Raw genomic sequence first — 15,426 nt, 5'->3', positions numbered from 1 at the left:
ATGAAAAAAAAATTACAGTTTGAACAAAACAAAGGAACAGTAAATTATTGATTTAGCCACAAGTCTAACAACTCAAACTAAACAATTAACATGTTATTTACTCCTACGGGGAATCACATGAAAAGTGAATTGCAAAAAAAGAAAGGAAAAGAAAATCACATTTTTTGTTTTCCCCATCTCCAGAATATACAAATATCAGGTGAAAAAAAATCTATGCAATTCTTAATGAACTAAATTAATGAACTCATGGAACAAGCTCCCAAATGCAAATTATACCACTCATATTGGGAGTGTTAAATACTTTGATCGACATCAGCGCAGCTTCACTTCTACCGAGACACCGAGAGATGAGCTGCTGACAGTGACAGGTGATATGTAACATGTAACAGTCACCTAAGAAACCATCTGTACCGTGATCATATACAATAGGACAATTGTATGGAATAGGAATCAAGCTCCAAACTGGCCACGTTTCTTACACTATTAGCATTAACATGGCTTCTCCACCCTGTGTATTCTTTGGTGGTCAACAAGACTTGATTTATACATAAAACATTTTCCACATTCAATACATAAAAATGGCTTCTCCCCTGTATGAGTTCTATTATGATCAACAAGATCTGATTTATAATTAAAACATTTCCCACATTCAGTACATGAAAATGGCCTCTCTCCTGTGTGAGTTCTCTGATGTATTAAAAGCTTTCCTCTTTCCCTAAAACATTTTCCACATTCAGTACATGAAAATGGCTTCTCTCCTGTGTGAGTTCTCTGATGTCTAGAAAGCTTTCCTTTTTCCTTAAAACATTTTCCACATTCGGTACATGAAAATGGCTTCTCCCCTGTGTGAATTTTCTGATGTCTAAAAAGATCTTTTTTTACGCCAAAACATTTTTCACATTCAGTACATGAAAATGAATTCTCCCTTGTGTGAATTATCTGATGTCTAAAAAGATCTTTTTTTGTACCAAAACATTTTCCACATTCAGTACATGAAAATGGCTTCACTCCTGTGTGTATTCTCTGGTGTTCAACAAAACTAGATTTATAACTAAAACATTTTCCACATTCAGTACAGGAAAATGGCTTCTCCCCTGTGTGAAATCTGTGATGTTGAACAAGACCTGATTTGTACATAAAACATTTTCCACATTCATTACATGAAAATGGCTTCTCCCCTGTGTGAATTCTCTGATGTTTAAAAAGATCTTTTTTTGAGCCAAAAATGTTTCCACATTCAGTGCATGCTAATGAGTTCTCTATGTGAATTCTCTGATGTCTAAAAAGATCATCTTTTTGGCTAAACCATTTTCCACATTCAGTACACGAAAATGGCTTCATTCCTGCATGAATTCTCTGGTGTTGAATTAGACTTTCTTTCTTACCAAACCCTTTTCCACATTCAGTACATAAAAATGGCTTCTCTCCTGTGTGAATTCTCTGATGTATAACAAGAACCGATTTTCGAGGAAAACACTTTCCACATTCGGTACATGAAAATGGTTTCTCCCCTGTGTGAGTTCTCTGATGTGCCACAAGCTTTCCTTTTTCGCCAAAACATTTTCCACATTCACTACATAAAAATGGCTTCTCTCCTGTGTGAGTTCTATGATGTCTAGAAAGCTTTCCTTTTTCGCCAAAACATTTTCCGCATTCAGTACATGGAAATCGCTTTTCTCCTATGTGAATTTTCATGTGTTGAATAAGACCCGCTTTCTTGCCAAAACATTTCCCACATTCAGTACATGAAAGTGGCTTCTCTTCTGTGTGAGTTCTCCGATGTTTAGAAAAAACTGATTCGCGAGTAAAAAGCTTTCCACATTTAATACATGAAAACGGCTTCTCCTCTGATTTGTGAGTTCTCTGATGTTTGTTAAGAATTGATTGATTCCTAAAACATTTCCCACATTCAGGACATAAAAACGTCTTCTTCCCTGTATGAATTTTCACGTGTTGATCAAGAAGTGATTTCTGGGTAAACCGCTTCGAAATTGAAAACTCCCTTTTATCTCCACGATTTCCCTCCACTGTGGAAGGATGTGACTGCATATCTTCTACTCTGCCACAAAGAGATGAGGGGGGACGTCCACGGGAACCTCCATTTTTTTCTCCTAAAAATTATAGTCAAGAAATGAATTAGGCAAATACCACAAAAAATGGCCCATTGTGGGATAAATTGAAATTAGCTATAAAATGTAAGTTCATACAGGTCCGGTTCTGCGTTTGGACATCACCGTTATAATATTTGTACAGATGCCCCGGAGCCATAAGCTAAGGGGGACCTATAAACACTGGAATTTTTATGTATTAGTATTCATTTAACATAAGTTGTTTCTGCTGTGAGAGGCCAGAGTATGTAGGGTCTGGGGTGGTACTGTGAGAGGGCAGAGTATGTAGGGTCTGGGGTGGTACTGTGAGAGGGCAGAGTATGTGGGGTCTAGGGTGGTACTGTGAGAGGGCAGAGTATGTAGGGTAGGGTGGTACTGTGAGAGGGCAGAGTATGTGGGGTCTAGGGTGGTACTGTGAGAGGGCAGAATATGTAGGGTCTAGGGTGGTACTGTGAGAGGGCAGAGTATGTACAGTAGGGTGGTACTGTGAGAGGGCAGAGTATGTAGGGTCTAGGGTGGTACTGTGAGAGGGCAGAGTATGTACGGTAGGGTGGTACTGTGAGAGGGCAGAGTATGTAGGGTCTAGGGTGGTACTGTGAGAGGGGTGGGACCCAGGAGTATTTATCACTTCCTGTCCTGTGTCTCTCTTCCTCTTTCACCAGAAGACCATGGAGGAACATGTCACTCCAACCCGCCCTGCACCATTTCTACTCTACAATTGTTTACCTACTTTATGAATAATTAAGGAATCTTTATTGTACATTATTTGCTGGATCCTGACATTGTGTATCTTGTACCATGTAATATTGCTTTTTACTGCATTATGATGAGTTAAAATTGGTTATCCTTATAAGCCCAGAGGAAGGGCGATCCTTCAGCCATTGGTTCCCTAGAGGTTTCCTCCACTGGGGGTTTTTCCTGAGTGCTGTGGGAGTTGTGAGTTGGAGGTTGGCCAGATTTTATGGTTGCCTGTACATTAATTTATAATGTATATGTTCATGGGTTTGATTTAAAAAGAAATATATGGATAGAAACATATTTCTAAAAAATAAAATGGGAGTCAATTTTAAGTAATAAATAATAGCAGGTTTTGCTATCTGTCACAGCTTTGGAGTTGGTGGTGGAGGAGTTGGGTGGAAGTTGCAGGTGGATTAATTTTTAACTAATAGAGGATGTTTAACCTCATGGTGGTGAACAGGCTGAATGTTGGAAGTGGCCAGCCTGAAGGATGTCTTAATGGTAATGTCAGCCAGGGGCGGGTGAGGTGGTGAAGCACAGGAGTGAGGATCTTCACAAGGGGCATTGGTGCCCTTAAAGTGGACGGGCTCTGCTAGAACGGCAAGCCAAAGCGTGCTGCCCCTTTATTGCTGTCTGGCCGGGTGCTATAGGTCTCCTCTTACCTGGTGATGTGAGGGGTTGGAGGTTCTCCATCATGAGGTTCTTGTACAGATCCTTGTGTCCTTCTATATACTCCCACTCCTCCATGGAGAAATAGACAGTGACGTCCTGACACCTTATAGGAACCTGACACCCACAATGACACAGTCATCACCCAGACACCTCCCTTGTGTTATTGTACAATGTCCCAGCATTCCCGGCAGCACTCACCTCTCCGCTCAGCAGCTCAGTGATCCTGGAGGTAAGTTCTAGGATCTTCTGCTCATGTATCAGTGAATGAGGTGGAGGCTCGGTGATGGGGCTCTGGGTCCATCCTCCTGACATACGGGGGGTCACACACTCACCAGAAGACTTCTTCACTACTGTGTAATCCTGTGTATGAGGAGACACTGATCAATACATAGAATTGCATAATCTTTACTCTTTAAAGTTTGATTCATAGAGATAATGGTGATGTCCTGTGAGACTCTCACCTCCCCAGTTATCAAGGCAATGATCTCCAGGGTTAGGTCCAGGATCCTTGCAGCCATCTGGTTTCCATCCTTCTCCATTCCTGGTGGACCCTTCACCATCATGATGTCTTTGTATTGGTCCTTGTGTCCTTCTATATACTCCCACTCCTCCATGGAGAAATAAACAGTGACGTCCTGACACCTTATAGGAACCTGACACACACAATGACACAGTCATCACCCAGACACCTCCCTTGTGTTATTGTACAATGTCCCAGCATTCCCGGCAGCGCTCACCTCTCCGCTCAGCAGCTCAGTGATCCTGGAGGTAAGTTCTAGGATCTTCTGCTCATGTATCAGTGAATGAGGTGGAGGCTCGGTGATGGGGCTCTGGGTCCATCCTCCTGACACACGGGAGGTCACACACTCACCAGACGACTTCTTCACTACTGTGTTATCCTGTTGATGAGGAGACACTGGTCCTAAGAATCTTTTGCCTTTCCCTGTGTTATTCATAAAGATAAGAGTGATGTCCAATGAGACTCTCACCTCTTCAGTTATCAAGGAGATCATCTCCAGGGTGAGGTCCAGGATCCTTGTATGCACCTGGTCTCTATCCTGGACCCTCATCCTTCAATTGAAATTCTGTCTGTGAGGCTTCTGTATCTGAAGAATCTGAGGGACCATGAGAAGGACAGAGGATAAATTCTATTTGGAAGAACATCTAACAATAGTCTAGTGTGAACCTACTCAATGTGAAAAAAAAAGTTTTCTATTGTTCCATCGTTCTGGTTCCCTAACAATGCTTTCTTCCAGAGACTCTGTAACACCTGCTGCCTAAAGCTCTACCACTTCAATTTTTTTCTAAACGCGCTTCATTGACACATAATTGACAAAGAACATTCCAATGAACCATAAAATTGCACAGGAGAGTATAACAGGATACAGATAAGGTCTTAATTTCCAATGGCAAGTGTCCAACAAGCGGTCAAAAGCCAAAAAACCCAACCCCAACATTACAACAACCAACCCAGTCAAAACGATAGAGGGAGTAGAGCAAAATCCAGGATATCGACCTCCAAATACATATGTAATTATCACATTTTTAAAGGTCCAAGTTGAAATAAAAGGTCAAATGACAAACATACAGTTGTACTCCAAGCCAGCTAGAACAGGCAAAAGAGAATTGACCAGGCAATGCCTCTCTGAGGCTACGTACATTAACCCCTTATCACCGACACTAGTTTTCAACTCAATGACCAGACTCGATTTTTCAAATCTGACATGTCTCACGATAATTGGTTATAACTTCGGAACGCTTTAACATATCCTGGTGATTTTGAGAATGTTTTCTCGTGACACATTGTACTTCATGTTAGTTATAAAATTTAAGTGATAAGTTTTGCGTTTCGTTCTGAAAAAAAGTGAAAATTTGGCAAAAGTTTGTAAAAATTCTTCATTTTCCAAGTTTGAAATGTTCTGGTTTCCAGACAGGAAGTAAAACTACCCAAAAAGTTTGATAATTAACATTTACAGAATATCTGCTTTATGTTGGGATGATATTTTATGCTTCCGGTCATTTTTCTAGGATGTTATGAGGTGCAGAACTTTAGGTGCGATTTTTCTTATTTTCATGAAAATTGCCATAACTCACATTTTGAGGGACAACTCGGCTTCCAAGTGACTTTGAGAGGCCTAAATAATAGTAAAACCTCATAAATTACCCCACTATAGAAACTTCACCCCTCAACATATGTAAAACAACTTCTATTAAGTCCATTAACCCTTTAAGTGTTTCACATGGGTTAAAAAATATGGACCTGCGATTTAGAAACTATGGAATTTTTTTGGTAAATACATTCATTTAGGCCAAAACTGACATTTTCAGAATAAATTAAATGATGAAACGCACTGCAACGCTTGATGCCCAATTCCTCCCGAGTGTACTGATACCACATATGTGGTGGTAAACTGCTGTACGGGCGCACGGCCGAGCATAGAATGAATGGAGGCCCCGTCCACAGCAGATTTGTATTGTCACATTGTACGACCTATAAATTTTTATTTTTTTTGGTAATGCGATCATATGAGGGCTTATTTTTTATGGGATGAGATACAATGTATAAATAATTTATTTTGGGAGTCTAAAGCTTATTCATGAGATTTTATTAACTATTTCAAGGGGGACACAAACAAAATCATCAATTTTTATTTTGGATTGTGAGCATTTCCCCCCCCCCCCCTCCCCCGCTCACCGTAACGTAAAAATAATATTTTATCTTTATTCTCTGGTTCACTACGATTGCGGTGATACCTCACTTATATAGTTTTTCTTATTTTGCTCAATTTTCCTGAGCAAAACCAATATTGGAGAAAATCGCATTGTTTTTACTATTGACAACTTTTCAGGGCCATAACTTCTGTATTTTTCTGTTGTCAGATCTGGTTGAGGGCTTATTTTTTGCGAAAACAGTTGTTCTTTTCAGTCGTATCATATTAGGTACCGTAACTTTTTTTGATCACTTTTTAGAACATTTTTTGTGATGGTGTTTGATGAAAAATTGTATATTATGGGAAGTTTTTCGAGTTTTTTTTTTACGTAGTTCACCGAGCGGGTTCAATATTGATTTAGATATATTGTACAGATTAATACGGACGCGGTGATACCTCATTTATATAGTTTTTCTTATTTTGCTCAATTTTCCTGAGCAAAACCAATATTGGAGAAAATCGCATTGTTTTTACTATTGACAACTTTTCAGGGCCATAACTTCTGTATTTTTCTGTTGTCAGATCTGGTTGAGGGCTTATTTTTTGCGAAAACAGTTGTTCTTTTCAGTCGTATCATATTAGGTACCGTAACTTTTTTTGATCACTTTTTAGAACATTTTTTGTGATGGTGTTTGATGAAAAATTGTATATTATGGGAAGTTTTTCGAGTTTTTTTTTTACGTAGTTCACCGAGCGGGTTCAATATTGATTTAGATTTATTGTACAGATTAATACGGACGCGGTGATACCAAATATGTATGTGTTTTGTGTTTTATATACTTTATTTGCATTTTATGTGTTACTGGGGAGATTATGGGACTTTTATTTTATTTATTTATTTAATTATATTATAAAAAGATTTAATTTTTTTTTTTAACTTTTTTACATTTTCTACTTCTTGGCTTGAATAAGCGATCATCCGATCGCTTATTCAAGCCTTTACACTGCAATACACTTGTATTGCAGTGTATAGTGAAAGTAACTGAGCATGCTGCGCATGCTCAGTTACTTACAGCCGGGTCCTGAGAAGAGGAGCCGACAGCCCCGGGTCACTCGTCGGAACCCGGGGCAGCAGCAGGAGGGATCGGATCCCCCGGTAAGCACACCGGGGGGGTCCGATCCACGGGGGACACACTTGCACGCCGCGGTCATGCTTGACCGCGGCGTGCAAGGGGTTAAACACCCGGGATCGGAGTTTTTCCGATCCCGGGTGTTAGTGCCGGGTCTGGGCTGTGATATCACAGCCCGACACCGGCACCAACGAGACCCGGTGTCCCGAAAACTTCTTCTGATGCGCCGCCGTAGAAAGGCGTCGCATCAGAAGAAGTACCCTTAATGACCGCCGTAAAAACCCGATAGGGCGGTCATTAAGGGGTTAAAGAGAATTTCAGTGGAGGAACAGGGAAATTCTGAAATTTGTCCATACAATCATGTTTAAAAACAATATTCTAATAAGGTAGAGAAGGTAAAGCCAGGACTTCGATGATTAACGACATCATAACAGGCTAGATAGAGGGCTTCCTGAAGAAAAATGGTTTCGATTGCATCCAATCTTCATCCTTTGTTATGCCCAATAGGCATAATGCAGGGGAGACGGAGACCATTTTGTTCTGGAGAGAGGATAATGGAAAAGTCATCACACTCCTGGATGAAGCAATGTAGTCACAATTCCACATAAGGTGGATAAAGTCTGCTCAATCAGCCCAACATTTGTGAAATCTGGATGTGGAGGATCTATGTTAGGGGTGAACTTCACAGTAGTTTTGACAAAAGATGCATATCACAGGAACCAAACCAGAAAAGGATGAGAAAACTGTCTCTGCTGGAGGGAACTGGGCTAAAAAGGCAGGACGTAGTTTCAAACGACTAAACATAAAGGGACATGAACCAAGGTGCCCAATGCGGTTTTTCTGCATGAGACCACACCTGCCTGGTCGATCCATGCGGGGGCAACAGATGACCCGGCCTGTAGTCAAAGGCTTCTACTACCGGCCACAGGGAGCACTGGTGGATAAAGTGTCTAAATGTAACTCCTCATCAGGCATATAGTCAGGGGAGACCCGGCTACAAATATGTTGTAGTTGACCTGGCAGATAATATAAAAATAGATGTGGGAAAAATGCACCAGCCTGCAACTTGCAAGTATAACGGTGGACAGATAACGCTTCACTCGTCCCCTGCCCCAAAAAAGGAGGTAAACAGTGAATCCAACTGAAAGAAAAAATGCCTGGACACAGAACGTCTGAATGTTGGAGAACATATAACAATTAAGGTGATCTTTTTTATCAGTTCGATACGTCCCACTATAGGCACAGGCAGAAGCTTCCAAACAGCTACTTTATCTTTAAAGGGAACCTGTCACCAGGGACCTCATTTTTCACTAAAGACAGATTGTAAAAGCCCATCACATCTGCAGTGCAAATATGCCTTTCTGCCTTTTCGAAGCATTTGCATTACAATATAATTGTGTGTTATAACTTACTCTTGCATCCTGACAAAATCCAAGTAATTCCAAGTGAATCAAACTTTAGTGAAATCAAACTGATTGGCAATCAAATTCACATGTTGTTATGCAAATGGAATAGACAACAGGTGGAAATTTTCAGCAATTATCAAGGCACACTCAATAAAGGAGTGGTACTGCAGGTTGGGACCACAGACAACTTCGCAGTACCAATGCTTTCTGGCTGATGTTGTTGTCAATTTTAAATGCTTGTGGTACTTTCCCTCTCGTGGTAGCATAAGATGGACTCGACAACCCACACAAGTGGCTCAGCTAGTGCAGCTGATCCAGGATGGCACATCAATGTGAGCTGTGGCCAAAAGGTTTGCTTTGTCTGTCAGTCTAGTGTCCAGAGGCTGGAGGCGCTAACAGGACATAAGCTAGTACACCAGGACACATGGTGGGGGCCGTATGAGGGCATCAACCCAGCAGCAGGACAGGAGAAACATGAAGAACACTGCCAGAGCCCTGCAAAATTATCTCCAGCAGCTACAAATGTGCTTGTATCTGTCCCCAGATCCCGTGTGAGACCATATGCTGGCGTGGTTGGCCCTGGGTTCCTCCTAATGCAGGAAAATGCTAGACCTCATGTGGCTGGAGTGTGTTAACAGGTCCTGCAAGATGAAGAAAAAGAAGCTATAGACTGGCCTGCTCGTTCCACAGACCTGAATCATGTCTTACCCCATCCACCGACATCACGTTGCACCGCAGACTGTCCAGGAGTTGGTGGATGCTTTAGTCCAGGTCTGGGAGGAGATCCCTCAGGAGACGAGCCACAACCTCATCAGGAGCATGCCGAGGCATTGTAGGGAGGTCAAATAGGCACATGGAGGTCACACACAATACTGAGCCTCATCAGGAGCATGCAGAGGCGTTATAGGGAGGTGAAACGGGCACATAGAAGCCACACACAATACTGAGCCTCATTTGAAATTGTTTTACCCCCTTCCCACTGATTTTCGGTGGCCCATTTTCGTTTTTTTGCGTTTCCATTTTTTACTCCCCACCTTTAAAAATCTATAACTTTTTTATTTTTCTATGTAAAGATCTGTTTGAGGGCTTGTTTTCTGTGTAACAAATTGCACTTCTAAGTAACAGTATTTAATATTCCATGTTATGTACTGGGAAGCGAAAAAAAAAAAATCCAAATGCAGTGGGGAAAAAAATTGTGCCGTATTCTTGTGGGCTTGGATTTTACGGCCTTTACAGTGTCCCCCAAATGACATGTCTACTTAATTCTTTGGGTTGGTGCGATCACGGGGATAACAAATTTGTGTAGGTTTTATAATGTTTTATACATTTATAAAAATTAAAACCACCTGTACAGAAAAAAAAAAAACCCTTCATTTTGCCATGTTCTGGCGCTAACTTTTTCATACTTTGGTGTATGGAGCTGTGGGTCAATTTTTGCAACTTTTGATGATGTTTTCAATGCTACTATTTTTTTAAATATTTTGGCATTTACCTAACATGTTTATGATTTTTACTGTTTATATTTATATGAGTTTTAGAGAAAGGGCGGTGATTTTTTTTAATAACATTTTTTTTTTCTATTTTACACTTTTCAGACCCCCTAGGGTTCTTTAACCCTCGGCTGTCAGATCCTACCATATACTTCCATGCTACAGTACAGCATGGGGATTTTGCACATCATTCATTACAATGTGCAAATCGCACATTGTAATGAATAGGTTAAAACCTGACATCCTCGGTCTCCGTAAAACCCAAGGCTGTCATGGCAATCGATCGCCATTCCCTGATGACCTCACAGGGGGTGGCGATCGAATCCAAGATTCGGTGCCCACACACCACCAGGATTAAATGTCCGCAGCAGCTTTGCCATAGGCATTTAAGGGTTAACACCCAATATGGGTGCCAGAGCAGACCGCGGGTGTTTACTGCAATACACACGCAGCTGACATGTCGGTAAGGGGTTAAGGTCATATGATTGTTTCCAAGCAACCAACCACAAAAACAACCAGAAAACTTTATACAACCATGTGCAATTAGTTTTCTTTTTACAGTTCCCTTTATGTCTGTGGGACTGACATGGATTAGGACAGGACATGCTCTGGTTTTTCCTCATGGGCATTAGGCTCGGACACGCTCAGGTATCCTCACCAGTGATCATAAGAACATAGTCCTACATGAAGCTGTGAGACAGCCGCAAGAAACAGCCGTAATACCTGAGGAAAAACGTTTGTGTGCAGGAGGACTTGCAGATATAAATACCTTGTCACTCACAAACATACAACTACCTATCCACATATATACATACAAAACATATACATGCACATAGTGTATACATAAAGTACAGTATGCAAAACTTAAATATACACTTACTAGTCATGAAGGAAGACAGGGAAAGACTTTGGAAAATCAGCAGATATTTGTTCCAGAGGCTGCGGGCTACCTCCCCCACCCTCCCATGCTGACTGCTGTATCACTGTCCTACAAGGGTCCTGTTTGTGTGAACAGCAACTGAGAGAGGGGAAGTGTTTTAGGAAGAAGTGTGTCTTGTTCTGTTTTAAAGGTAGCTTCTCTGTGATGCAGGCTGGTCTCTAAAGCTGCACAGTGTGGCCTCCAGGAAAATGTGACTCCACAGAAAGCTCTTGAACAGGGAATGAAGATCCCTAGGAAACTGTCCAGCTCCTTCCTACTTACCCAGAGTTCCTCAGTGAGGCCGGTGGGCAGGGCCTCTTCTGACACAGTCTATATTAGGGGGTGGTGCCAGGCTGTAGACGAGATGATGGGAGGTTATGGAGCAGCTTACTGAAGGCAAGTTAGAACTGAGCAGCAGACTTGCTCTGCCTCCATATCCTAACATGTGTGTTGTAAATCTGCATATGTCAGGATTAGGAGAAGGGACTTTAAGGAGATGTTTGGGATGAAGTGGGGCACAGTAAAACCGGGACTGTCCTGCTGAATCCAGGATCGTTGGTAGCTGTGTATAATTTCTTTTATAGGAATTATTACCCCAGGACATCATGTAGTCACCATGTCTCCTCATGTATCTGCTCCAGTCACCTCATACACTCCAGACATGGCTGATATATCATATATATGAGAATTATTACCACAGGATATCATATAGTCACCATGTCTCCTCATGTATCTGCTCTAGTCACCTCAAACACTCCAGACATGGCTGATATATCATATATAGGAAAATTATTACCACAGGAGATCATGTAGTCACCATGTCTCCTCATGGATCTGCTCCAGTAACCTCATACACTGCAGACATGGCTGATATATCATATATAGGAAAATTATTACCACAGGACATCATGTAGTCACCATGTCTTCTCATGTATCTGCTCCAGTCACCTCACACACTGCAGACATGGCTGATATATCATATATAGGAGAATTATTACCACAGGACATCATGTAGTCACCATGTCTCTTCATTTATCGGCTCCCAGTTACCTCATACACTGCAGACATATCTGATATATCATATATAGGAGAATTATTACCACAGGACATCATGTAGTCACCATGTCTCCTCATGTATCTGCTCCCAGTTACCTCATACACTCCAGACATGGCTGATATATCATATATATGAGAATTATTACCACAGGACATCATATAGTCACCATGTCTCCTCATGTATCTGCTCTAGTCACCTCAAACACTCCAGACATGGATGATATATCATATATAGGAAAATTATTACCACAGGAGATCATGTAGTCACCATGTCTCCTCATGTATCTGCTCCAGTAACCTCACACACTGCAGACATGGCTGATATATCATATATAGGAAAATTATTACCACAGGACATCATGTAGTCACCATGTCTCTTCATTTATCGGCTCCCAGTTACCTCATACACTGCAGACATATCTGATATATCATATATAGGAGAATTATTACCACAGGACATCATGTAGTCACCATGTCTCCTCATGTATCTGCTCCCAGTTACCTCATACACTGCAGACATGGCTGATATATCATATATAGGATAATTATTACCACAGGACATCATATAGTCACCATGTCTCCTCATGTATCTGCTCCAGTCACATCACACACTGCAGGCATGGCTGATATATCATATATAGGAGAATTATTACCACAAGACATCATGTAGTCACCATGTCTCCTCATGTATCTGCTCCAGTAACCTCACACACTGCAGACATGGCTGATATATCATATATAGGAAAATTATTACCACAGGACATCATGTAGTCACCATGTCTCCTCATGTATCTGCTCCAGTCACCTCATACACTGCAGGTGACATGGTCCCCTTGCAAGCTGTTTAAGATCTAGTACGCTGTGTGAATGTGTGTTAGGTGACATAAGACAAAGGGTGCCACGAGAGGCTGCTAGTGATTAGACTCATTGAGAGGAGTTTTCCAGGCACCTTGGTCATATTGAAACAGTAAATTCAATGCTGTGGAGTAGGTGAGGAACGGATGAGCACTTACACAAGGATCACATGTCGGCACCAGCACCAACATATTTTTTTTTTTACAAATGTAAAAACGATGTGCCCATGTAAGAAAGTTCTGGTGTGAGAAACTTTGCAGTGGAGGTGGATCTTATTCTTCATAATAGTGAGATCACTGATGTCTATGCAAGCATCAGGCAATGTACAGTGTACTGGAACAGTGGCCAACGAAAGGTGAAGTAGCCTCCACTTAAATTTAGTCATAAGAAGCTTCGGTTTAAGAAAATTGAAGAGTAGAAGATTAAAAATGGGTGATTTGGAGTGATGAGATGCAAGTCAAGACTGGGCTTGGATTGGTACAAGTGGATCTAGAAGAATCAAAAGAAAATTTAGCTACTTGATTGAGGAATTGAAAGAACTGATAAGTTATAGACTGAGGTGTCCTAACTAGAGATGAGCGAGTATACTCGTCCGAGCTTGATGCTCGTTCGAGTATTAAGGTACTCGAAACGGCTCGTTGCTCGGACGAGTATTTCTCCTGCTCGAGATCGAGCATTTAATTAAAAAAACACAGTGAAGAACAATGAAGAATAGAATAAAAACATTGAACACAGTGACCACAGGATCATTTAAGTGAAAAACAGAGTGAAGAACACAGTGAAGAATAGATTACAGATGTTCGGCACATCTGCTTACTTGTCGGGAGATACGCGCGGAACAGTGCGAACAAAATAGCATGTGAAGAACACATTGAAGAACACGGTGAGCAGCACGGAGACATCAGGGAGCAGCAGAACGGAGACATCGGGGAGCAGCAGAACGGAGACATCGGGGAGCAGCAGAACGGAGACATGGGGCGGCAGCACGGAGACATGGGGCGGCAGCAGAGACATCGGGGAGCAGCAGAACGGAGACATCGGGGAGCAGCAGAACGGAGACATGGGGCGGCAGCACGGAGACATCGGGGAGCAGCAGAACGGAGACATAGGGGAGCAGCAGAACGGAGACATAGGGGAGCAGCAGAACGGAGACATGGGGAGCAGCAGAACGGAGACATAGGGGAGCAGCAGAACGGAGACATAGGGGAGCAGCAGAACGGAGACATAGGGGAGCAGCAGAACGGAGACATAGGGCAGCAGCAGAACGGAGACATAGGGCAGCAGCAGAATGGATACATAGGGGAGCAGCAGAACGGAGACATAGGGGAGCAGCAGAACGGAGACATAGGGGAGCGGCAGAACGGAGACATAGGGGGGCGGCAGCACGGAGACATGGGGCGGCAGCACGGAGACATGGGGCGGCAGCACGGAGACATGGGGCGGCAGCACGGAGACATAGGGGAGCAGCAGAACGGAGACATAGGGGAGCAGCAGAACGGAGACATAGGGGAGCAGCAGAACGGAGACATAGGGGAGCAGCAGAACGGAGACATGGGGCGGCAGCACGGAGACATGGGGCGGCAGCAGAACGGAGACATAGGGGAGCAGCAGAACGGAGACATAGGGGAGCAGCAGAACGGAGACATCGGGGAGCAGCAGAACGGAGACATCGGGGAGCAGCAGAATGGAGACATCGGGGAGCAGCAGAACGGAGACATGGGGAGCAGCAGAACGGAGACATAGGGGAGCAGCAGAACGGAGACATAGGGGAGCAGCAGAACGGAGACATAGGGGAGCAGCAGAACGGAGACATCGGGGAGCAGCAGAACGGAGACATGGGGCGGCAGAACGGAGACATAGGGGAGCAGCAGAACGGAGACATGGGGCGGCAGAACGGAGACATAGGGGAGCAGCAGAACGGAGACATGGGGCAGCACGGAGACATGGGGCAGCACGGAGACATGGGGCAGCACGGAGACATGGGACTTCAGTGAAAGAAGAGCAGCGGATCCCGGGACATCGTATCTCCCGACAAGTAAGCAGATGTGCCGAACATCTGCAATCTATTCTTCACTGTGTTTTTCACTTAAATGATCCTGTGGTCACTGTTTTTATTCTATTCTTCACTGTTCTTCACATCTGCTAACTTGTCGGGAGATAATATACACGCGGAACAGTGAAGAATAGATTGCAGATGTTTGTATACATCTGATAACTTATCAGAAGACATTCTTTTTCAATTAATTAACACATTTTATTCCCGAACCATGGTCCCTTTGAAAAATGCTCGAGTCTCCCATTGACTTCAATGGGGCTCGTTATTCGAGACGAGCACTCGAGCATCTGGAAAAGTTCGTCTCGAATAACGAGCACTCGAGCATTTTAGTGCTCGCTCATCTCT

General features: G+C 42.8%; 4 protein-coding genes across 7 annotated transcripts in view; 1 reads left to right on the top strand and 3 right to left on the bottom strand.

Moving 5' to 3' along the window:
• The window catches only part of LOC140119963 (uncharacterized), a 1,020,783-nt gene that overhangs the window by 441,399 nt on the left and 563,958 nt on the right, over nt 1-15,426 (top strand). The gene's annotated exons all lie outside the window — the stretch shown is intronic.
• Nucleotides 1-15,426, bottom strand: part of LOC140119780 (uncharacterized) — a 272,257-nt gene that overhangs the window by 211,532 nt on the left and 45,299 nt on the right. The gene's annotated exons all lie outside the window — the stretch shown is intronic.
• On the bottom strand, nt 52-3,628 carry LOC140119815 (uncharacterized). The gene is made up of 2 exons (XM_072139219.1): nt 3,509-3,628; nt 52-2,111 (listed from the first exon to the last, which is right to left on the bottom strand). Exons 1-2 carry the CDS (start codon nt 3,591-3,593, stop codon nt 490-492), a joined length of 1,707 nt encoding a protein of 568 aa, XP_071995320.1. The 5' UTR covers nt 3,594-3,628; the 3' UTR covers nt 52-489.
• LOC140119888 (gastrula zinc finger protein XlCGF66.1-like) lies at nt 3,508-11,475 on the bottom strand. 3 transcript variants are annotated; one of them, XM_072139322.1, is made up of 5 exons: nt 11,397-11,475; nt 4,508-4,633; nt 4,256-4,417; nt 3,980-4,171; nt 3,508-3,878 (listed from the first exon to the last, which is right to left on the bottom strand). In XM_072139322.1, exons 2-5 carry the CDS (start codon nt 4,586-4,588, stop codon nt 3,657-3,659), a joined length of 657 nt encoding a protein of 218 aa, XP_071995423.1. In that variant the 5' UTR covers nt 4,589-4,633; nt 11,397-11,475; the 3' UTR covers nt 3,508-3,656. The 3 variants fall into 3 exon arrangements, with proteins under 3 accessions (XP_071995423.1, XP_071995422.1, XP_071995424.1); XM_072139321.1 differs by lacking the exon at nt 11,397-11,475 and adding an exon at nt 11,076-11,390; XM_072139323.1 differs by lacking the exon at nt 11,397-11,475 and adding an exon at nt 9,414-10,172.

This window comes from Engystomops pustulosus, chromosome 2 (assembly GCF_040894005.1).
Source record: "Engystomops pustulosus chromosome 2, aEngPut4.maternal, whole genome shotgun sequence".
Taxonomy (NCBI): Eukaryota; Metazoa; Chordata; class Amphibia; order Anura; family Leptodactylidae; genus Engystomops; species Engystomops pustulosus.
Note: the sequence above shows the minus strand (reverse complement) of the source record. Positions and strands in the feature narration are given on the sequence as shown.